This window comes from Pterocles gutturalis, unplaced genomic scaffold, assembly GCF_000699245.1.
Source record: "Pterocles gutturalis isolate BGI_N339 unplaced genomic scaffold, ASM69924v1 scaffold38643, whole genome shotgun sequence".
NCBI classification, from domain to species: Eukaryota; Metazoa; Chordata; class Aves; order Pterocliformes; family Pteroclidae; genus Pterocles; species Pterocles gutturalis.
This window is the reverse complement of record NW_010124683.1, coordinates 33,923-58,922: the sequence shown is the minus strand read 5'-3', so window position 1 is coordinate 58,922 and position 25,000 is coordinate 33,923. Positions and strand designations below refer to the sequence as shown.

The 25,000-nt window shown below is 42.0% G+C and overlaps 1 protein-coding gene across 1 annotated transcript in view; it reads left to right on the top strand.

Annotated features, from left to right (window-relative positions):
* The window catches only part of ZEB2 (zinc finger E-box binding homeobox 2), a 31,918-nt gene that overhangs the window by 3,872 nt on the left and 3,046 nt on the right, over nt 1–25,000 (top strand). Inside the window, exons 2-7 of the mRNA XM_010078318.1 lie at nt 1,931–2,002; nt 8,660–8,848; nt 9,560–9,774; nt 12,306–12,414; nt 13,297–15,266; nt 17,263–17,443. Coding sequence (XP_010076620.1) covers nt 1,931–2,002; nt 8,660–8,848; nt 9,560–9,774; nt 12,306–12,414; nt 13,297–15,266; nt 17,263–17,443 — 2,736 coding nt within the window. The remainder of the gene's footprint in view (nt 1–1,930; nt 2,003–8,659; nt 8,849–9,559; nt 9,775–12,305; nt 12,415–13,296; nt 15,267–17,262; nt 17,444–25,000) is intronic.

Below are 25,000 nucleotides of genomic sequence, written 5' to 3'. Positions count from 1 at the left end.
ATATCAGATGTGAGACCGGCCCAGCAGATCAATTATCATAATTGACAACGTTTTATTAATACATATTGAACTCCTAAACGTTTTGGATGCAAGATATCCCCGTGAAAATGATCCTTAGAGAGGCAGAATGCCAGATCTGGGAAAAGAATCAAGGCTGGCTTGTCTGCTGTACAGTTTAAACAAATATTTTTCATCTGGTCTGCATATTCTATGCCTTTGTACAAATTTAGCATCTGTTTGTACCTGCATATTTTAACTTAAGAGCTTTCATAAATTTTTTTTTTTTTAAAGCTTCAAAGCCATAAACATGTATATTTATACCACAGCATTGTACGCTGGTTGTAAAGCTCTGAATTAAGTCATTCTGTGCTTTAGTTTTGATTAGAATGATACAATTAGAACCTGTTATTCTACCAACTAATTACTTGTAGGATGTGACATCTGAAGAATACTACAAGATTACAAATTTAGGAATGAACCGAGAATGTGCTCTGTTTATATTATTCCCCCTATCTTCAGTCAAATCATTGTCATGGAAATGGGTTAATACTGGGCCAGTTTCTGTCCTCATCCAAATCTTTCTCACAGAAAAAAAAATAAAAAAAAAAAAAAGAGTATGAAGTATTTTAATGCTTCATATATCAATAAGATTTTAATAGCGGGCTTTGATCTTCTTGCCAGTCTATCACTTGATTGGGTGAGCAGCATTCATCTTCCTGAATCATCATCGACTTGTGTTCATTTCTGGGAAATTCTCTTTTTCTTTTTTTTTTTTTTTGGGGGGAGGGGGATGTCATTGCTGAACCATTTCTGTGTGCCTTTTGACATTTGATTTCTTAAAAGTGCAGTTGAGTGAAAGATTAAAGCAGATTTTTCACTTAAATCTCAAATCCTAAATTCTCTCACTTGAAAAAAAAAAAAAGTTTGTATGTTTGTGCATGTCTTCAAATACAGAAATGCTGTCATTTAGAGGTTGAAAAGGCAAGAAAGAAATGTTATGTATATTTATTTTTGCCTGTGAAAACCCTCTGCAGGGTTAAATCTTCAGCAGGCTGTATGTGCGAATACCTGTTGCACATGAACTAGCAAATTAGCAGCAAGAAACGAAGTTTGACAGGCACTCCGAGGCAGGGTGAACCGTCTAGGAAAATAAATGTTCTCCCCAGTGATGGAGCTGCATCCAGCCTCTTCCAAAACGCTACTTAAACACACTCCGAACTCCCACTTTCATGGAAAGTAAACCAATCCATCAGAAATACATAGGAAATAATTCTACACATATTGTGCTCATTTGCATGTGAATTAACCCAATTTATGGCCTTAAAGGCTGACTTGGTCAGGGCACAGAAAATGCAAACAAATCGTAGGGGCAGGGAAGAACTGCCCACAGTTGGGAATTTGTCACATTTCTGCACCACTTGATATTAATACATGTTGCTTTCCAAACGAGGTTAAAATGACGATGACAGCTCAGAAGATCTGTGTGATGATAGATAGAAATAGAGATACAAGAACTTCTTATATCTTCCTTTTGTATTTTCAGTTTGTTCCAGGTATAGATCTCACAGTGTCTGTTAACTGATTATTTCTTTTAAATACGGAGAAAAAAAAAAAAAAAAAGAAAAAAAATCCCTTTTTATCACCCCAACTGCTTATTAGATTTGATGTTGGGAAAAGCCCTTCATTTACTCCGAACAAATAGTTCTGTTTTCCACCGCTGGCTGGCATGTTTAAAGTAAATAAGTTCTCGGCCATCCAGCACCACTGAACTCATTCAGCTGCCAGAACAAAGCCATTGTCCAGGGGTCCACAACAGCCCTTTTCTCTCCTTCCCGTAGCAGGATCTTCCCTGTTACCACACCGTGCTCCCGAGCTTTGTAAGCAATTCAATAACGTGCAAATGCTAAAAGTGTGTGTGCTTATTTCACAGAAGAAATGAAGGAAGATTATGACACTATGGGGCCTGAAGCCACAATTCAGACCGCTGGAAACAATGGTACAGGTAAGGGACCGCATGCCATGAGCATCGCTTTTCTTCTGTATCACATAGAATCAGCTGGGCATGAAGAGACAAAACCATTTCTCTCTTGTTTGCAGTTTAACAATTGGGAAAGGTTTACATAATTCTCATGGTTTTTAATTTTTTTTTTCCCCAATTTCATCACAGCGGAGCAGCGACAAACTCATCCGCTGAGGGTCCTCCCTACCCCTCCTCTGCCCCTAACTCCTTTTAACTGCATCCTTGTGAGATGACAGTTTTCAGCAGCACAAGGAGATATTTTCCCAACGAGGGTGAATCTCATCTAGTTTGAAAGTAGCCGGACCAGGATAACAGTAGTCTTTTAATGAGAGAGACCGTGCAAAGAGCTTGATAATGAGGATGGGGTGCACCCTTCTTGGCAACCCCAGATTCGCATGGTGTACAGAGGAAAGCTACTTCAGAGACTGAAAACATCTTTTCAGCAAGACACACATAAACCCTTTACATAGATACACAGACGCACACACACACTTTAAATGCATATTTATGAGATTATTCTGTTTCTGGCTAATCTTTTTTTTTTATTTCCACTTTTCACATCTCTTTCTTTCCCCTCTTCTTAGAAATCGATACATTTTGTGGAACAAGAAAGAGGACAGAGATATTTAGCAGGCATCACCTCCAAGCCATCTCTCTTTTTTTTTTTTTTTTTTTTTTCTGTAGCAAAGCAAAACAGCATAAGGTTTCTGTTACTATTTTCTAATCCAAACGAATTCAGGGGTTTACCATGTTCTTTCCAAAGGCCACGAGGCCCCACTCCATCCTCAGCACAGCTGAACACCATACATCACCCAATGTTTCTCCTGCATTTGTTCACAATCTGAGATGTTGCAGATAGCCCTGATTTACTCGGTTAAGGGTTTTCTAGTATAAGTACATTTCTATGCATTCCATTATGAGATTTAGCTCATAGGTAATGCCCTCTACAAATATTACTGTAAAAGGTGGTACCTAAGTCTCGCAAGGATTTTATTACTCACACTTTCCTAGTGTTGGTAACACCCACATAAAACCCCAATGCTCTCATTAAGTAACACAAGAAATTTACTTTGTAATTGTTGAGGGAGGAAAATAATAGGAAAATAAAACCATGCCACCACTTTTTTCATCCATTAGATTTACTATGCATGAAAGGAGGGTGGCACCGAGACACAGGTTTTCTTGACATATATACTTAATGATGTTGCCGTATGGAACTGGATACATACGTATTTTAAAAGCTTTTTTATTTCCAAAAGACGCTAGTAAAGTGAAAAATTGTGCTCAGCACTGGGAGAAACAGGACTTTAAAAGACATCTGATTCAGAAATCAGACTTGATGGTTATCTGAATTACCATTACCAGAGCCTTTGAGGTCCCCTATCAGTCCGTGTGACTTCCTTTGCACATATTTTCCTTACCATAACAGGCCTTGACTCTTTCACGCTTGCCATGTGGTCTGCTTGAGGGGGAAGAAGACTTCATGTCCTCTTAGCCCCTTTCCTTCCAGTATCTGATGGTCTCTTCTGCTTCCTCGACTTCGGCCTCATGGCATCTCTCTGGGGGCAGGGTGGTGCTGAGCCCCCGCACAGCCCTGTCACTAACTCTGGGTGGGGTCCATGGGCTGTCCTGCCTCTTCTGAAACCGGTTTTCTGGGGGGAAATATAAGAGTTGCCCCTACCCAGCTTGGTGCACTGCAAACTCGTGGTTCAAAGAGTGCTTTGCATTTGGGTGATCTGCATTTAAAACACCAAAGCTGCTCTGGACATTGCACCTGGTAATTCCTTCCCCAAATGGCCTGTGCAAAAGTCCCAGCCTCCACGTTACTCCTGCTGCTGTTTGCTGCAATGAGTGGGTTTGCTCACTTAACCATTACAAGTTGTCTTGTGCTCTACTAGTGTTTAATTCAAATATTTCATCACTGAGGCATTCATAAAATCACAGAATCTCGGAATGGTTTGGGTTGGAAGGGATCTTAAAGATCGAGTTCCCCTGCCACGGGTAGGGACACCTCCCACCAGCCCAGGTTGCCCAAAGCCTCATCCAGCCTGGCCTTGAACCCCTCCAGGGATGGGGCATCCACAGCTTCTCTGGGCACCCTGGGCCACTGCCTCACCACCCGCACAGGAAAACATTTTTTCCTCAGATCTCATCTCAATCTACTCCCTTTCAGCTTAAAACCGTTACAACCATTCAGAGCCACCTCGTTCAGCAGAGGCTGGTCGGTTGGGTAGAACATGTTTCTGTAATGGCTGCAGTCTCCATAGTCTCTCAAGAGCGATGTCAGATTATTTAGTCATATTAAATCATCTGATAAACTTAAATGCCTTTGCCACTCTTTTCCCCTTGAGTGGAAGATGCCAGGTGACTACTAGGAGCTTGTAGTATCCTTCATGCAGAGTAAAAATTTTCCCAGTTTTCCTGTTGAGTTGTCCCAACTGTTATTTGAGGAGGAAAGGGAAGATGTCAGACCCTGAGCCATTGAAGATTCTTTCTAGCTAGTGGAGGAAAAGTTCAATGTTTTTTTCTTCAGTCTCCTGATAGGCTTTGTGTCTGTCTTGAGTGTTCAGCCTTAATTTTTCCCTGCAAGTAGTAGGCAGATTTAACAGTGATGTTTAATAAAACAACTGAGGTGAGGTTGAGACTCAACGCAATGGAAGAAGTTCGATCAGTGACTCAATCTTCAGTGAAAGCCATACCACGGTGACCTTCTGGTCTCCAGGAAAGACATTTAGGGCTTCCTACAGATTAACATGGGCTCTTCCAGATGGGCCAAGGAGGTGTGTGTCGTTTAATACAACGTGCCTCTCCCTCTTGACACCAGATCTCATAGTGCTCCATGACCCGGGCTGAGCACAGAGATAGGAGATACAGCTTTGGACTCATTCACATACATCCAACCGCAAAGTCGCTGTAGGTGCATGCAACAGCAGTGGTGTATTTTTAGCATCAAATTCATTCCAGAACATCATTAGTAGAGAAAGAAAACTAAAAGAAAGTATCCATTATTAAATTATTCTGCTATTGTCAGAATGGCCACTTCCTAGTGGTACTTAAAAAGGAAATCTTGTTATCCATACATTAATCATCTGTGTTTTTGTAATGAGCCATAGAGGCTTTACAGTGGAAAAGCAAAAGTGACCATTAGAGTGAAAATTTTATTCTTTGGTCCTGCTAAATTAATTTGTAAATATTTCTGGGGATTTCTGAAGTGGTTATTTGACAAAAATCATGTTTTGCAGAAGAGATTTTTAAAATGAATAAATTCCTATAGTTTATTGTATTGTACCTCTTACGGTTACTACAGCTGGGATGTTTGCAGAAAACAGATCATCAAATTCCCTGTGAACAAACAGAAAAATTTTCCTGGTTTCGATTACTACTATCTGACAAGCTTTGAGTAAAGATCTCTTAATATAATTTAAAGAAAGGAAAAAAACCCCAGCCCTTCAGGGGGAGGAAAACAGAAGTAAAACTTGGCAGGTTGGAGGACAGGCCGTTTTCAGGCTGTAATCTGTGTGTACCAATGGGGGCCTCTCACTTCCTGGCTAATGAAGGCTGTGGTTTTATTAGCTTTGTTTGCGATTAAGGGCAGCTATCACCATCTCACAGGACAAGTTCCCACACAAAGTAACTGGTCTCCCAAGCTCCTTGAACCTCTCTCTCACTTTATCTTGAAAGGTCCTAAATGCCTCCAAAGATAGCTTTCCTTCATGCGTTTTATTTTTACGCGACATGGCCGCATCAGCTTTTGGAGCTGAAAATATTTCTGCTCTCCAAGCTCCAATAATTAATTAAAAAAAGACTTATTTGGTGAGGTCACCCACTGTAGATCTTGCTGAAATTCTTGCCTCGCAGGAGGGGATGTGCAATGTGTGTGCGGTGTCAGCCCACGAGGAATCTGGGAACATGACTTTCTGCATGGAAAACAAATTAGGACACGGGAAGGAGAAGCAAGCCTTCCCCCCAAGAAATCAAGAGAAAAGCCTAATGGTTATCAGATGGGTCTTTTTAGTAACTCTGGGTGAGCTTCCAGCCATGTCTGAATTGTCGGTAACGTCTCTGGTGAGAAAACAGATGCACATGGTCACCTTTTGCTATTTACGTTAATCTGTAGCCTTGCAGCACTGGTTGGATTGTTTCAGTTAAGGATCTGTCAGCTTTTCCACTAAATCCCTTTGTTTTTAGGGGTTTATAAAGTAGACATCAGCATTTGCTTTAGCTCCTGGATTGCATGCACAGACATAGAAGCTAAATAATCCAGATAATTAGGAAGCCAAGGACAGAAATCTCTCCACAGCCTGTTGGACCTACATCCAGGTAGACTTGGGGGCTGGGAAGGAAGAACCTCATTTGGGTTTGAGTTTGGGACCAAAGCTCTTCATATTAACTCAGGCCTTGCTTGGTGGCTTGAATCTCCACCCTGTAAACACTGTTGCAAGCTCCAAAAGCCCCCAGCCTGCCTGGAGGAGGAGGACATGGGATGTTCCTCCCTTGGAACCATCCCGCCCTTTCCCCTTCCTGCTCCAAAATCTCCTCTCCAGAGAAAAGCTCTCCTTCCCTGCTTCACAGGGAGCATTTACTGGGTCGTGGCCTGAATCCGGCAAGAAATAAACTTCTTTTCCTTGAATTTATTGCCAAACCAAGAGATGGGGTAGCATGAAGCAAGGGTGCGGATGACCCTGCAACAGTTGGAAGATCTAGGAGTAACAAGGGAATGAAAAGTCAGGTTTCCAATGCAAAAAGTAATGCCTCAGCTTTGTTGTGATAAAAACAAAGTGAAAAACATAGTCTGATGCTCCTGTGTAAATTGTGTATTTGAGCGACCACCATTTTGTTATATTGCTCTTACAGCAACAAAATGGACGTAAGGTACTTGGTCTTGTTCTCCATACCGATGTCCTTCTTCTTGTAGAAGTTGCTTTTTTTCGAGGGGGGGGGGGAGGTGGTATTGCTTCTCATGCTGCTCACAAATGGTTGCAAGAGCAACAGAAGGACCAAGGGAGGAGCACCATGGTGGTGTAGAGATTCCCTACAAAACCCCTGTGATAGGAACAGAAGTTTCCTTCCAAAAACAATGTCCCATGACCTGTGCCATTTGGCCACTGTCACTAAAATTCTGCAGAACAGGTGAGAAGCTGCTCAGCTCATACGAAAAATAGGCCATACTTGTCTCAGCCGGAGGATTTGATTTTATCGGCTGAAGGGATGAGGTTTGTTTACATAGCTGAATATCTACTTTTATCAATGATGGCGAGATCAGCGCTTCAAATCAGGCGCTTTCAGGTTTCCAGTCGTGCCACAGTCAGAGGCCACATCTTGTTTTGACTGCCAGCATCACCTTGCATTTTTGTAGGAAACTGAGGTGAAGCATTTAGCCATTTGTAAACACCAAGGAGCTGGTTAGTCTCTCATTTCCAGTGGTTACAAACTGCTATAACCCTGTAGGGCCATAAACCCTTTGATTTCCATGAGTTTACTCCATATTGCTCCCTGGCGTCAGCGAGAGCAGAATCGTTCCATTTAATACTTTACTTTTACATGAACTGTAGAATAGTTTATGGCATTGCTTCATTTTCTTATTTCACCTAAGGAGAAATACATTAAAAATGTAATCAATCACAAGCCATTCTTTTCATTTATGGTCAGTTAAAAACAAGTATCTTTAATTCCCTGCCACCAACTGTGTCTTCCAAGGCTTGTTAATAAATAAAAAAAAATATCAGAGAAAGAAAATGATCAGCTCTTTTTTCTCCGGGTATAATGATATTAATATTTGTCTATAACCTCCCAGAGTTTTTAAGGTCTTTCCTGTATGCAGTGTTCATACATGGAGGAGAAATGTATATTTTTAGTAACAGGATGTTTTGTGGTTGAGCATATATTATGTTTCACAGACATTGGATGAACAATAAAAAATTGGATTTACATTTAAGGAAAAGAAGGAAAATTGTACAGACTGTAAGAATAGTTTTAGGCTCGGTATCACTGTTATGCTCTAAAACGTGGTTCTGTTTGTAGAAATCTATGAAGCAACACTTTTTTTTTTTTTTTTTTTTTTTTAAACAACTTCTGCCATTGTAAGTTAATTTTTCATGGAGGAAAAAAAATAAAGAGAAGATGTTGTGAACAATTCTTGTGTCCACTGTGGAAGAGCAACCCGAGGCAGGACCTCTCATGCAGGAGAAGTAGTTGTGGTCTTTACTACCTGCAACTACCGCCTCCAACATGGGGACTGTCTCGGGGTCTGCAGGATCTGGGACAGCTGAGCTCGGTCCTGTAGGTTAGCCTGTGTTCATGCCAAAAACCATGGGTCCCCCAGGAGCCCCCTGAAGGTTCAGGTTCCAGAGATGAAGGATTACCTGCATTACTCAAGCCTCATAAACTTCTCCCTCTGCCCCGTAGAGCCCTTGTTCCTGTTAATTTAACAGCCTGCCCTGACTTCCATCCACGCCGATGGAAAGCCCGCATTAATTTTATTAGGAGCTGGAGCAAGACCGATGAGAGCGAGGATCCAGCTGCAGCCCCAGCCTTGTGGCTCCAGCACAAACAGCGGCTCAGCCTGTGATGTTAACTGACCCGAGCTCTTGGGGAGGATGCACTCAAACCCCTTTTCTGTTCCCCTTTCTCTCATTTTAGTGAAGAACGCAAATTGCACGTCGGACTTTGAGGAATATTTTGCCAAAAGGAAACTGGAGGAAGGAGATGGGCATGCAGTCAGCATAGCGGAGTACCTGCAGCGCAGCGACACAGCCATTATTTACCCCGAAGCCCCCGAGGAACTGTCTCGTCTTGGCACTCCAGAGGCCAATGGGCAAGAAGAAAATGGTGAGGCTGTAATTCATTTTTAGCCAGTATCCTGACCTCGTGCAGCTGTTGCAATTATAAATGCACTACATGCCTGGGTGTTTACCTTAAAAATTGAAGAACAGCTGCAGCGGCATGGAATTTCATGAGCAAAGATTGGGGCTGTAATTTCAGTGTATTGTGATTTTTTAGTCAGCAAATTTGTATTATTTGGTGGGTGAACTGAAGAGCTGGATTTAAACGGGAGAAAGGCTGCTGGTCTAGTTGGGAGTTTGGGAAGTTTTTAATAGAGTTTTAATGCAACAAAAGATGGGGTAGCCGGTCTATTGCTCTCCGATGTCTTGGTAAATAATTGGAAAAGCGTTGGTAGGAAGGATGGGGTCAATGGCATAAGTAATGTAATGAGCTGGGGCTGGAATGCAAATTGCCAACTGATTGGGAAAAGTATTTCTTAGTTTTTCAGCCAGTGAGGTCTGCAAGAGGAGAGATGCCCGTAACTAATTTCTTAGAGGGGTCTGGAGCGGGGTCCTGCGAGTCTGCTGTGGGCGTGCGCGGGTGCCGGTGCCTCCCGCCGTGGGTTGGAAGCTCCATCCCTCCCTCTCGGGCAGCAGATTGCAGCGATTCCTCTCATACCAGCCCGGGCAATCAGCCCATGAGCTGCCATTGATTTGTTGACCTTTTGGCCTGCCTCTTTCCCCCCCACCTCCTCCTCTTCCCCATCCTGGGATGCAGACCTGCCACCTGGAACTCCAGATGCCTTCGCCCAACTGTTGACCTGCCCCTACTGCGACCGGGGCTACAAGCGCCTGACGTCCCTCAAGGAGCACATCAAGTACCGCCACGAGAAGAACGAGGAGAACTTCTCGTGCCCTCTCTGTAACTACACGTTTGCCTACCGCACCCAGCTCGAGCGGCATATGGTGACACACAAGCCAGGGACAGATCAGGTGGGGGGCTGGTTTTAAGTGATTTCTTTCTGTAATAACCCCTTAGAGGAACGATATTGCTTTGATTGGCAATCATTATTAATTTTTCATGGCATTTTGAAGATGCAGATCTTTTAATGGTAATAGCTTTAATTGAGGTCTAAATGATTTTTTGATGGTCTCTTCTAATATGATTTAATAGTCTTATGTTCACGATCGAATGAGTGTGTTAATTTCTAATTTAGAAATTTTATTTGCACTTTAACTTGACTTTAGTTTCGTTTTTATGTTCCTCAAAAAGTGAATGAAACTGTAGCATTTTAATTATACATTATTAAACATCTCAGCAATTTTAATTCCATTTTTCACCTAGTTTTACTTTGCAGTGTTGCACATAGGAGCTCTAAGACGTACTAAAAGATCCGCTAATATTTTTTCATTACTTTTAGAGTAACCTTTTCAATCACGTGAAATTACGCGTATTTTGTATAATCGCTTGCTAAACATAATTACACATTTTTAAAGTAACTCACCCTAGAGTCCATACAGGCTATTCATTTGTGATCGTACCACTAACACATGCATGCGCAGGAATTGTGGCATCGCTCTCGTTTGTATAGTCCGGCAGCGTATCTGCAATAAATCAAAGCAGCTTTTTCCTCGATGTGATGCATGTAATATTATATCAGTGTTGCATTTAAGGAAATGCTGCGTATCTCAAACAGGTGACCAGGCTTCCCTAGTCCTCCTAATCAGGCTGGCGATAGACCTGTGCCACCAAACTCTTTACATACCAGCAGAAAAACTACCCCTGTCCTCGCCGGAGGATTCCTCCTGAAAACTCGTCTTATGGAAGGCTGTAGTGGAAACTCAAATGGCGTGCTTAAAACTTAAATAAATAGATGTGTGCACTGAGGCCAATTATAAAGGCTTTATGCTGTATTTATTTTTCTTAAAAACCTGAAAATCATGATCGGCTGTATTTCTCTTGGAAGCTTTTTCTCAGCATAAGGTAAATTCAGTTAGGCAAACACACATCTCTTAATTGCAAGATTTTAGCAATTATCATTTTTAAGACAACCGTATCTTTTCCTTGATCTTAAATCAATATAAATGATTCTAGAGCACTTTCTCCTATTCTTTCCTTCCCGTGGTTTTTCCAGTAGACAAACACATTTTCACATGTCTATTCTTCCTAACCTGATCCCCGGTTAAGGTTCTTTCTTTTCCTTCGTATCATTAAAAAAATTGTTGGGGTGAAAAAAAAAAATAAACCCACAACCCGCCTAGATATTTGTCCAACGTAACCGCCTGAAATTTTGCATGCGAGAGCGCGCCGACGCTGGCGCGTTATGAATGGTAGCTTTGGTGTTGAAAAGTCCCCTCATTTGCTCGTGGCATTTACAATTAGTAAATTAAAATGATTGTATCATATTAACAGTGGCACAACTAAAGTTTATAGTAGTCCTCGGAGGGCGATGGGGGGAGACAAAACAGCTGTTGCTGTTTGTTTATGCAACTCAGCAACATATGAGCACGGGTCCCTCAATGGCGCGCGGCGGGCTGGGCTCTGCTTGATCTTTGAAGGTTGCTGCTGTTTGAACAAACCTCCCTGTGTCCCATGTAACACCATCTGTCTCGCCAGGAATGTGGGAAGAGGCAGCACACCCTCGCAGTTGTCATACCGTTTCGGCGCTGCCATTTTTTTTTTTTTCTTTTTTTTTTTTTTTCCCCCCCTGCCCTCCTTGCTCCTGCAAAAGGCTTTTGTGTCGTGGCTGCCTGCAAAAGGCTGACCTTCTACCTGGAGCATCCAGAGTGGTTTGCTACATTATTATGAATATTATTAATTTTTTTTAATTATTAATTTTTTCTGTCTCCAAATTCAAAGTCACGCGGCTTTTCTCGCTTGTTGCAAAAAGGTCAGCTGCCTTTGATTAGATCTTTATGCCACTTTTAACTTTCAACTTTCCCTCATCCGTTAGAAGAGCACCGGGGGAAAACATGGCACGAAAGGTAGCTCATGTCTTCCCTGCTGCTCTGTGATTTTAAAAAACCATTTCTAGCAGCAGCTCGAGCCGAAGACGCAGTCTCTTCTGCGTGATAATGAATTAAATCTTACACAAAATGCCACTAACGACAGTGTTTCGGTCTTTCCTACACACGCAGTAAACAGAATTTTTAAACAAGCGGAGTCCCACATGTTCAGAATCTGCTAGGAATATTAAGAGCCACAAATCTTCTTATAAAACAGTATCTCTCATCAGAAGATACCTTAAAGCAACACATTTCTGATGAGAGACTTAGGAAATAATTCTAAAGCAAATATCGAATGCTCATGTGAAAGTACTTTCTCATTTGTTTCGGTTTACTGCCAACATTTTGATTTTTATTGCAACGCTGATGAGACAAATAAATGTACATGCAGACCTTTTGGTCCGCTTGATAAATTCAGAGCCACATTAATTTTGCTTTTGTTTTTCAATCTAGAAATTCATGATTTCTCTTGCATAAAATTCACATTGGTATTTTTTTTGTTGTTGTTTTTCTCCCAGCACCAAATGCTGACCCAAGGAGCAGGCAATCGCAAGTTCAAATGCACTGAGTGTGGCAAGGCCTTCAAATACAAACACCATCTGAAGGAACACCTGCGAATTCACAGTGGTGAGTAGCGGAGGTGCTGGTGTGCTCATTTGCATTTTGTTTAATTAGCTGAGTTTTAAAGACTGCTTAAAATTTACACAGTTCTGCTTCTGGCTTCTTGGAGCTACTAAGGTATTTCATAAGTGATATCTGAGTCATCCTCATTTATCATGCTGTTAATACTGCCGTCTCGCTGAAAGATTTGGAAATAGTAAAGCTTTCTGCAAATAATATGGATTGTTTGTTCGGCAGTTGGAGTTCAGAAGCGTTCATTCATTTCTGTGCAGTTGGACCCTGAAGATCCCATTATATTTTCCATAACAAAAAGTCCCCCCAAGTGAAATACAGCTCATATTCTCAGATAGCGGCTGAGCGCAAAGCGTCTCATATTGAATGACTTGCGCGTTTTGGCTCTCCTGCTTGACACAGCACTCGGCACACAAAATGCCACCGGGCTCTGTCCTAGGCGCAGACCTCCACCTATGCTGACATGGAGGTCCTACCAACAGGACTCAGTTTCTCCTATTGTGCTCATTTCCAGTGAATATTCATTTTTTGTTTCTTAAGAAATAAAAAAAAGAAACAAATCAAATTTGAACAATCTGCATTTGATTTGACTCTTTTTGCCACAGCGTACTTACCATGACTTGCCATGGTCAGTCTGGAGCCAACCTCACACCTTGGTGGCTGTTGCTGGCTGGAGAACGTGGGTCCATGCTGACCTCAAACCCATAGAAAGAAGAGGGTAAAGCAGTGGTTGTGTGTGCCCATATTCATAGAATTAATATTTTCCTTGCTATTAACCAGTGGATACACAGATGATCAGTTGGGTAACAAATGCGATCACTTGGAATTATAGCATCAATGATGATAATTAACATTTGTTTTTAATTATCATTTTAGGTGAAAAACCGTATGAGTGTCCAAACTGCAAGAAACGTTTCTCCCATTCTGGCTCCTACAGTTCGCACATCAGCAGCAAGAAGTGTATTGGTTTAATCTCTGTCAATGGCAGAATGAGAAACAATATCAAGACGGGTTCTTCTCCTAATTCTGTATCTTCCTCTCCTACTAATTCAGCCATCACACAGCTGAGAAACAAGCTGGAGAATGGCAAACCACTTAGTATGTCTGAACAAACAGGCCTACTGAAAATTAAAACCGAACCACTAGATTTCAATGAATACAAGGTTCTTATGGCCTCACATGGGTTTAGTGCAACTAGTCCTTTTATGAATGGTGGACTTGGAGCAACCAGCCCCTTAGGAGTCCACGCTTCTGCTCAAAGTCCAATGCAGCACTTAGGTGTAGGGATGGAAGCACCGTTGCTTGGTTTTCCTGCGGTAGGCAGTAATTTAAGTGAGGTGCAGAAGGTCCTACAGATTGTGGACAACACGGTTTCCAGGCAGAAAATGGACTGCAAGGCTGAAGAGATCTCCAAGTTGAAGGTTTACCATATGAAGGATTCATGCTCTCAAGCCGAGGAACAAGGAGTTACCTCCCCCAATATTCCCCCTGTGGGTCTTCCAGTAGTAAGTCATAATGGTGCCACTAAAAGTATTATTGACTATACATTAGAGAAAGTCAATGAAGCCAAAGCTTGCCTCCAGAGCTTAACCACAGACTCAAGGAGGCAGCTCAATAACATTAAAAAAGAGAAGCTGCGAACCCTAATAGACCTGGTAACTGAAGACAAGATGATAGAGAACCATAACGTATCCACTCCATTTTCATGCCAGTTCTGTAAAGAAAGCTTTCCTGGTCCCATTCCGTTGCATCAGCATGAGCGTTACCTGTGTAAAATGAACGAAGAAATCAAGGCAGTCCTTCAGCCTCACGAGAACATGGTTCCCAACAAACCTGGAGTGTTTGATAAGCAAACCCTCTTGCTGTCATCAGTACTTTCTGAGAAAGGAATGACTAGCCCCATCAACCCATACAAGGACCACATGTCTGTACTTAAAGCATATTATGCTATGAATATGGAACCCAACTCTGATGAACTACTGAAAATTTCCATTGCTGTTGGCCTTCCTCAGGAATTTGTGAAGGAATGGTTTGAACAAAGAAAAGTCTACCAGTATTCAAGTTCCAGGTCACCATCACTGGAAAGGGCCAGTGCCAAGGTGGCGCTGGCTGCCACCAACAACACTCCCACTAAAGACTCTTTGTCAGCCAGATCTCCAATAAAGCCTGTGGACTCTATAACTTCACCATCTATAGCTGAACTCCATAACAGTGTTACTAATTGTGATACTCCTCTCAGGCTAACAAAACCTCCTCATTTTACCAATATGAAACCCGTTGATAAATTGGACCACTCTAGGAGCAATACTCCTTCTCCTTTAAATCTTTCTTCCACATCTTCTAAAAACTCCCACAGTAGTTCTTACACTCCAAACAGTTTCTCTTCTGAGGAGCTTCAGGCTGAGCCTTTGGACTTGTCTTTACCAAAACAAATGAAGGAACCCAAAAGTATTATAGCCACAAAGAACAAAACAAAATCTAATAGTGTAAATTTAGAACACAACAGTGTTTCTTCATCATCTGAAAACTCAGATGAGCCGCTGAACTTGACTTTTATCAAGAAGGAGTTTTCTAATTCAAATAATCTGGATAAAAGCACTAACGCAGTATTTGGTATGAACCCATTTAGTGCCAAACCTTTATACACAACACTTCCACCACAGAGCGCATTTCCCCCAGCCACTTTTATGCCACCAGTCCAGACCAGTATTCCTGGGCTGCGACCATACCCAGGACTAGATCAGATGAGCTTCCTACCACATATGGCCTATACCTACCCAACTGGAGCAGCTACTTTTGCCGATATGCAGCAAAGGAGAAAGTACCAGCGGAAACAAGGATTTCAGGTAAATTGTTGCAACCGTTTTCTTTTGAAAGGCTGGAATTTAGTATTTTGTGATGTATTCTGTTACAGAAGTAAAAGCTCAAAGCTGTAGTCAGCATTTCCAACAAAATTAGCAGAGTTTATTTTAGTCTGAACTTGCAAAAATGCAGTGGAGGAGAAAAGCAAACTGCAGTTACCCAAGAGTTCCTTTGCTTGGATTCAGAAGCAGTATCGATGCCTTTGAATAGGCATAACGCTTACAGTTTTATTCTGTTTAAGAGCTCACTCATTTCTTATTAGAATTGTATCTAAATAATAATAATGTCCATCAAAAATCCCACCCTACAGATAAAAAAAAGGAAAACTCTAGGGAAACTGATCCTTGCAGGGCATAACCACATTGCACCATGGGGAAAAGGAGCAGTGGGAGACCTCTCGGGAATCACTCCCGCATTTAGAGTTATAGGTCCATATGGCCTCATAACAGCTCTATCCCACTGAAAGCCACCCTCAAATCTTCCTTCCCCATGTGTTTTGGGGGATTGTTCACCCACCATGCATGGGAAAGGTGTTCTCTCTTGTTGTGTGTGTCTGGCGGTTGAGAAACGTTGATGCGCTGCTTCATCACAGCCCCTTCCTTCAGCCCACCTACTGCCCTTCCCAGACTACCAGTCCTCTAATCCTGACAGTCATCTGGAACATCTTTGAAAAAACACAGAGATTAAATGAAATTATTTGGAGAGGTAGCAGCTAGGGCCCTTAATCGCAGACAAAGTCTTTCCCTGGACACATAATCTGGGTCAGCACTTCGTGCCTGGGTACAACCTTTAAGCCTTCTCTCAGGTCGTCTCAGAATCAATACATGAGTAGTAAAGGATTTCACTGCTTGCATGCCTACAGCAAAGAGCTGCTCTACAGAAGCCACGTACTTTTATAACTTTTTGCTGGGTGTATTCAGTTATAATGTGCAGAGTTTAGTTAAATGAGATTAACTGACTATAGATTAATAATTTTTTTTCTTTTGCATTTGTGCATGTTCCCCTATGTCCTATTATGCTCTATTAGTAATTTTACTGACTAGTAAATGTTTTATAGTTTCAAATGTGAAAATCAGGTATGGTTTTACATTACAGGCTATAATCCCTCTTTGCACAATAGGAGCATAAATAGCACTGCACCTCCATAACAGCTGTTCCACTATTCCAATTTACAGTACATCTGCCCTCTTTGTAAATGTATTTAAGCCTATTTAATCTTCTCTAATATTAATTAGTGCAAACCTAGTCTAAGAAAACCGAACTGTGTGATAGCAAATGGAAATGTATGTTATCATGCAAGTTTGCACTCTCTTTGGATCAAGACAAAATAAATATCAAGAAATTTAATAATTTACTGATCCACATTCATTACTGCTTAATGCTGAAGGCTGTTTTAACATAGATAGAACATTGATAAAAAGTGTTATTAATATTCCCTATTTCAAATTACAAAATTAAATATAAAAATATAGCTTGAGGCCTTTAGTCGGGAGACATACATTTAAATGGATTGCATAATAATAACATTTGTACCTAAATATAAAATTCAATTAAAACCTTTCTACAGATACAGAATATATCCAAGTTTCAGCGTTTTGCAAGGAATGTTCTCTTAGCTGTTGCTTACACTTACCCCTGTAAAATATTGCAATACCTTCTGCCGTCCATGAAGAGTCTCCCCTTTGCACTTTCCGCTCCTTGAAAATATTTAGTGCCAATATGATAAATACTGAATGCTTGTGTAAATCATATTATTGCAGAGTGCTCAAAAGGAGAAGGTTGGCTGAAGGCAGAGAAGCAGGAGGCTCCTCATTATTCCCACCGTTCCCATCAGCTGTAATTTAATTACCAATGGTTTCCTAAGCTAAGAGGGACCTATCCTAAGCAGACATTATTTTAACTTTTCCAGGGTGGTTGGTTCCTCCGTGGGAAGGGAGGGGTGGTGGAAGTGGGTGTCGCTGACGGGTGGTTCCCTCGCAGGGAGAATTGCTTGATGGAACCCCAGACTACATGTCCGGCCTCGATGACATGACGGATTCCGACTCCTGTCTGTCCCGAAAGAAGATCAAGAAGACAGAAAGTGGCATGTACGCATGTGACTTATGTGACAAGACATTCCAGAAGAGCAGTTCCCTGCTGCGACACAAATATGAGCACACAGGTAGGGCAGCCGCACACCACTGGGGAGGGTTGAGGTCCATGCTACACTCTTATCATAGAATCACAGAATGGTTTGGGTTGGAAGGGACCTTAGAGATCATTGAGTTCCAACCCCCTGCTACGGGCAGGGACACCTTCCACTAGAGCAGGTTGGTCAAAGCCTCATCCAGCCTGGCCTTGACATCTTTCATAGCTCTTTGCAGTCTTTCATGAGTACGCTTGTGCAACAAATGATTTGGTAGGTGCTGAGGCTTTCAACAGGGAAGAATAATATGTTTTGCTCAGTTCAACCTATATTTTAATTTTTTTTTAATGGTTGTTGCTTAGGAAAGGACTGTTGGATGTGATGGGGTGAATCTCATCCAGTGCTAGGTGAGCTCCTGTCATGCTGAGCATGGTCGCAACCGTGGTGCTCAGCATCTCACAGGATGAACCCTCTTCAAATAAGGCAGGACCTAGCGCTCAGAAAGGAGTGCCACTTGGTCAACACAAAGTTTGGCAGGGGAAGGAAGAGCAACAGTGTATTTCTCGTTTCTTAGACACTATCTGACCCCGCAACACTTAATCCAATAGAAAAACCTTCCACTGACGTTAGCAGTGCGAGCTCAGCCGAGTTATCTCAAAGCAAACAGCTCACGGGGGTTGCTCTCGCCGGGATTTTGCACACCAGCAGCGCAGGCAGGTTACACTTCATTTTTGCACTTTTCAATGAATGCTCAGGGAAGGTTTCCTTCTTTCCCAAGTAGGAACTGAATTTTGTCTAGTTCAAGGAAGCTTGCCAAAGCTCACTGCGGACTGTCAGCTTAAAAAATATTTTGGTTTGAAAAAGAGCCTCCATCACACCTATGCTGGCCATGGTTCCCCTTGCAGGCAGTGCTCCCTTCCCCGCTGTCGGCCAGGACAACCATGAGCCCAGAGGTGGAGAGCTCTCCAAGGGGGATGCATCGGCTCGGCGTGTTTTCGTTAGGGGAAAGTGGGACCGGAGTTCCCCAAATAATAGAGATATCAAATTCTGTTAGAGAAAAGGAATGTGAATTATCATGTGAGTTATTGTGCAGCAGGACATAAACCAAACTCCAACTTCCTAGAGTTAGAAAAAGCTTACTCAGGAGGAAACTTTCCTTAACTTTGAAAGCTGAGTCCCACTTCAGGAAATGAAGCAAGTCACATCATCCTTCAATCCCACCATGTGACGGTAAAAAACTTATACCTCTCTATTAATATATCTTCCAGGCCGCACATAACCATTTGGCATTTCACATACGAAAAATCACAATTCAAAAGTGGACTGGACCTTTAAAAAAAAATTCTTTACTTTGCTATTTTTCCTTCTTATACTTTTCTTCCAAATTTCAAGATAATCCTACAGAGGAAAATAAAAAAGGAGGTTAAAATACATGTGGGATTAGGAAAGAAAATGAAAAGCAACATTTTGGACTAGATCAGCTGGTTCATTGGTGGAATGTGCTTCCCACTACATTATTCAGATCAAATTGTTTATTCAGTAGAAGAAGCTTTGAAGGCTTTATGTCCCTGCACCTTTCCTCTCCTGAATGATTTTATTACAGCCATCTGCAAACATTATGGTTTACTACGCTACTACCGTAAAGCTCTTATGTTAGAACTGGCCTTCATATATATTGGGATCTGGACATATGGTTGAATCCCATAAAGTTGGTAGTCCGTAAGGTCGACAGACATATGGTTGAAAGGCTGAAAATTTGACAAGCTGAAATGTGTGCAATCACCTTGATTTGCAAAATAAACTGCATTCGTAAAAGCAAAAATATGTTCTGGTCCTTCAGCAACACGGGAACCTACTGCCTAGAAAAATACCACCCAGCTGTGGCGTAAGGGACTTTTCTCCTTCTTCTTTGCTCTGTCCCTTTTGGCTTCTCAACTCTACATCCGTCAGTTTTATGGGACTCAGCCTTATGATCCAGAACATGTATACGGTGTCAGATTTAATACTCTAGAACTACAGCACACCATCAAACTTGAGCGTGGCATTTAGAGACGGGAAGGATGGTCTTGTGACAAAGGCACAGGCGCTGAGGCTGAGAGCATTGTGCTCTTTTCTGCATCGCCACCGCTTTCCTCCGAGAATTTCAGCAAATTGCTTCGTCTTTCTCTCACCTTCACCCATCTTTGAAATAGCGGGAAATGATACCAGTGTGTTGTAAATCTTAATTCATGCAGGCTGAAGTCCCGCGATAGGACCCGCTGTACAAAGTGTGAAGTATTATTAAAGATGTGTTTGCTTTTATGGAGCCTCCGTGCATTACACTAACGTTAGATGGAGGTGGTTGGGAGCTCTGAAGACCTTGGCTGGGCTAGTCTCCATAACTCATTCACAGCCTTCAGGAGGCACGCTGCACCGGGACTTTGGCTAACAGCTTAGCATGCATCTGAAGTGAATTTCAAATGAATTTGAGAGGTTTCGGGAGAAGCTTGTAATTGCATTAATAAAATAGGTGCAAAATCGCAGTCTGTGTTCAGAAGGAACCCAATTGAAAGTAACACCGTCTTCTGCATTTGGAGTCATTGTAAGAGCAGGCCCAGACTTTTCAACTTTTTGAAACTTAAAAAAGAGCAAAAAGAAACATTGACATGTAAAGCTACACGAGCTGCCTTAATCATGTGCTACACCGACTATTGCAAAGGAGAAAAGAGGAATGTTGAAGGTATTGCAGCAGAGCTGAGTTTCCCTGACAGGGCAAGAAGATGGATGGGGTTTGGCTGGTTCCTTGTGTTAACCCAAGAACTTTTGGTAGGACCACGCAGCCGTAGATCAAGATATGCTCTGCAATTACCTCTGTACACTGTGCCTGCCACAGCTTGAGCACAGTAGAAAAAGGGGCCCAGATTTCACAATCCGTATTTTTTAATTTATGCAGTATTAGTGGTATTTTTGCAACAGCTTCTAGCTCTACGTAGAAAAGGAAAATTGGCTGCGTCACTGCAATGAGTGAATTGCACTGGTTCTGGCTGATCTGAAATCTAGTGTAGAGGCCGCTGCTTGCTGCGGGACCAAATTCTGCCAAGTTAATTTTGGGATGCCATTTAATTTTAAGAGAAATAATGCATTCGTTTTAGAGTCTTTAGGCCTCACAAGATCTTATGAGTTTCAAACCAGAGGATGGAGCACTGTAATGAGGGTGCAGAGCATGGCAGGTAGCACGGGAATTCAGCGCTCTCATTATGTTCCTGTGAGGTCTTAGGAACTCATCCCAACTTTGGTCAGGCTGGAATTAGTTGAACAGATATTGCTTCATTTGCATGCATTTAATGTTAGATATCTCCAAGTTACTTAGTACAAGGTTCGAGACACTTTCCTTACTAAAGGTGAGGAAGATGACTGCCTTCACGGCAAAGCATTGCTGCCATTTGGCGAACAAAAAAAATCTTTGCATTGCAGATAAGGAGGGAAAGCAGTACTGGGTGAGTGGGCAGGAGAGCAAACAGAATGGAGCACCTAGAAAACAGAGAAATATCCTCAATCCTGGGTAGCAATCCAGCCCCCCTTTGTCACCAACATCACGTTGGGCTGATCCAGGAGGAAGGTGAAGGTTAACGTTTGTTCTGCCGTCGTCATCGCCCGTGTCTGCTACACACCAGCTTTGTTGTAGCTTCACAAGGAAACTTGCAGCGTGCCTGCTCTGCTACAAAAGCTGGAAGCAGTTTCTCAGAATCCTACCTAGAAATTTTAAATCCTTTCATTGTTGTTCTATATTACATCATATTCTATTTTATTACTTGTGTGGGCTGCCGAGGGCCCCATAGCTGTGCTAGTGCTTTCATCCTTTCCTTTTCCACTGTATATTTTATTAAGACCTCTTTTTTATTTTTGTAGCTTTCATGCTGATGCAAGCACTAGTTTTATTTCCAGATTGATTCTGTAAACTAAATATTGTTCTTGAGCCTGGTAGCAAATCAGCTCTCTCTGGCTAGTATTTTGAATTCCCAGCTCAGGAGTTTTCTTTATTTAGAGCTTGATTCATAAAAAATTTACATGCTATTTAAAGATTATTTTTTCTTGCTTTACTCTGATACAAGTTTAGAATTCCCCATTTTACATGCAAATAAAGAAAAAAAAAAGGATATATTCTATGCTTGCGAAATTTCTTCTGTAGATGTGGTCTCCTATTCAAAATGGAACAGGTGCAGCTTGGGCAATTATATATAAATTGCATTTATCTTACACCTTTGACCGCTTCGCTGTGCTCTGGCCGCTAATCCATCTCCATTGGGACTACATCTAACATCCAAACCCCCAAGCAGCTTCAAAAGAACTGCCTTTAAAAAATAAAAACAAACTGTCACAAAAATGTTTCCTTCTTTCCTCCAAAGAGTGGGGTTTCTGTTTGGCCCCCTGCCATCGAAAAAAAGACCCACTTGCCTTAGGCAAAGGATGGGTGATATTTAGTCAGGGACTAGTGACAGCTTATGATCTGATGTCTTATGACTTTTATACCACCGCAAACGGGAAACGCATAGCTTTCCAGTCAAAGACTTTTAGCCCATGAAGGTTGAGAGATACTTACTGTTAGAGAATTTTTTTTGTTGTTTTGTTTTAACAGAAATGCAATTTTAGAGACTTTGAAAACAGATTAGTTATGATTTCCCCTCTGTAAATTGAGCGTGAGCCCCTGTGGGAACCTCTTTTTGCAGACGGTGGGATAAAAAAAAAGCCTCAACGTTTCCTTTAGATACTTGAGAGAGATTTACCATTTAATTTCACTGCAAAATGTGGCATCTACATCAGCCATCCACCTGAGGACACACAAGTGTTTCATGAGACCTCCTGTGAGCTGCCTTGGGTACCCTTCTCCTAGCTCCATCCCCCATGGACGGCATAGGTCGTCTCAGATGAGATTGGGAAAAAGTAGGGTGGGATGTTCAAATCTGCTTCCTTTTGACCCATCTCTGCTCCACTGATGTTGGATGATACAGCCAAGACTACCTACAATTGGAGGCTCTCCCCATCCACCTACAGTTGGAGGTTCTCCCCATCCACCTACAGTTGTAGGTTCTCCCTATATGCCTACAATTGTAGACTTCTTCCCATCCCCAGTGTAAAATATCTTACTTCAGCTTTATTTTATGGCTTACTAATGCATTGTAGGGATTAGACACTTCTTTTAAATGGCTGAAATACCAGGTTTTGCACACGGGGGAAAAAAAAATAATGTTCAGAAACCCGATACATTTAAAAACATATTTCAATTAGTGTTGTAACAGCTGCGCGCTGCGAAGGTATGTTGTGTGGTGTCTGAACAAAGAACTTTGCTCAAGGTGTCATGTTCCCTCAGATCAAAACTTAGTCCTTGATACGGATGTGGTAGACTAAACAGCTCTCATGTAGCCTTTTTAGTAATAATATAAATTAATATGAAAATACAAAGCATTTTAATCTTCTCATTTAAAAATTAATTTGTAAAATATGGATGGTTCCCTGCCAGGCTGCCTCTGTGCTGGCTGGGGGCAGGCCCCAGGTAGTATGAGCAGGAGATGCAACATTGAATAAATGCCACGTGCAAGGGATGAGCAAAGCAGGCAGAATCTGAGGGACAAGCACATCACCCAACCTTGGGAAAGGGCGGGTGGAGGCAAGTCTGTATGAGAAGTAGTGGAGATGGTTGACTTCTGTTTGAGGAGAGGAAAAGTGCTGGGCAACTGGATGGAGCACGGCTTGATGAGGAGGGAAATGTGGGGTGAGAAGGGTGTAGTGGGCACCAAAAAAAATCAGGAAATATGAAGTAAGGGAGAAGGAGTGACGTTGTGGAGAAATGGAACAAGACAAGGGTTGGGCTTGATGTTAGGCTTGATGTTAGGGAAAAGTAAGTCAGGGGGAGGGACTGAGACAGCGTGGGCAGGAGTTCAGTGAGGAGAAGGACATGAAAAAAGATGCTGAGGAAAAGCAGAAGGTTTACGAGGAACAAAATTAGCAACTGTGGAGATACTAGCACAGGGACGGCAGCGTGTTGCTCTGACTGGCCTCAGCAGGACAGCCGGGATAAGGTTGGGTTTGTTGGTAGCGTTGGGAAAGCTCCTACATCCTCTGTGAGGGTTTTCTTCTGACAGCGCTGGGGTCTGAGGAGTGCTTAGGTCAAGAGTGCTTTGGGATTTAGAAGCTAATTTGAGTAAGTTACTCGATCGTGCTAAAAATCTCCCTGGCTAAGACTGTGGGATGCCCCCATCACAGCAAAACCTGTGCTCCAGATCGCAGGATTCGGTGCACCCCAGGTCAAGGCTGGAGGTTCAAAGCCAAAGTACAGCCCAAAGCCCAGAGCTGTCTTCAAGCTTGATTTTCAACCAACAGGCTGAATTGGCAGAAATGCGTATTTGGGAAACGTCATAAAAGAAATACTGCTATAATTCAGTACATGAAGCTTGAATTTTCAATTTTACTTTAAAGGGAAATAAAGAAAAAAAACTCTGTATATGTGCAAGCTTAGTTTGAGTCCCAGTTTCCAGACATCCACTAATTTCCCTGTCGCTTGGGTTATCCTATCTGTGGTTTCTCTTGTATTTTCCTTCCTGACAGATCTCCATTTCATAACGTACAGTTTTTGGCTTCCTTGAGCATTTGTTAATCACACCTTATTAAATGTGAACTTTCACAGTGGGACTTGAAGGTAGCTGTGACTAGATCGGGCAAAAAATTAGCATATAACCTGGTATTCGTTCTTAGCAACTTTGCTGTGGAAGTGATTTTTTTTTTTTTTTTTTAATGCCTGACTTTCCCTGCTCTCCATTCTCGGTAGCGGCTAGAGAGGAAAAGAAAGCAGATCAGGCTCATAGAGGAGCAGCTTGAGTTTTCCTGGAAGCTGAGATCCTCCAGTGGGCTGAAAACATTTTTTTTTCTTCACGGTGGATTTCCTTCCTGATGGTTGCCCATCTTCCTGGCTCTTCACTCTCAGCTAGGTTTTTCTCGCCTACTTCCACCATACTCTTCCTCTCCCTCCACTTGCTTCTTTAAGAATTAACAAAATACCCCATTTTTACAGCTGACAGGATGGGAGGGCTCTGGTGGGAAGTTGATTCCTGTTCTGGTCACTTGCTGCATTAGCAAAGTATGATAAATACACTCGAGGAATCAGGCCAGTTCACTAATAAGTTCCTAACAATCTGCTCTAGCAATAAGACATGCAAAGCAGGGCTCTGCATTTCAGGCACTGAATACCAGCATTTTTATATGCGTAAAAATAGCATGAAATATAAAATAATGACCAATTGGCACTGGATCTGCCTGCATGGTTGCACCAAACTGCAGCATTCAGTTGAATGACACTCAGATTATAATTTGACATTTCGAAAAGAAAAAAAAAAAAATCTGGCTGAAAGGACTAATGTTTGATTTTATTTTTTGCCTTCTGCAGTCTAAGTTTGGTGATCGGTCTTCACTAATTCCAATCTTTGCACCATATGTTATGTCTGGATATCTCACGGTTGCATCATGCTTTGCTGAGTTTTGTCGTGTGGCATCATGCTGACAAGTATTTTTTTGTCAGCTCTATTTTGGAATTAAGCTTTCAGTATGGCAGTTCTGGAAGGT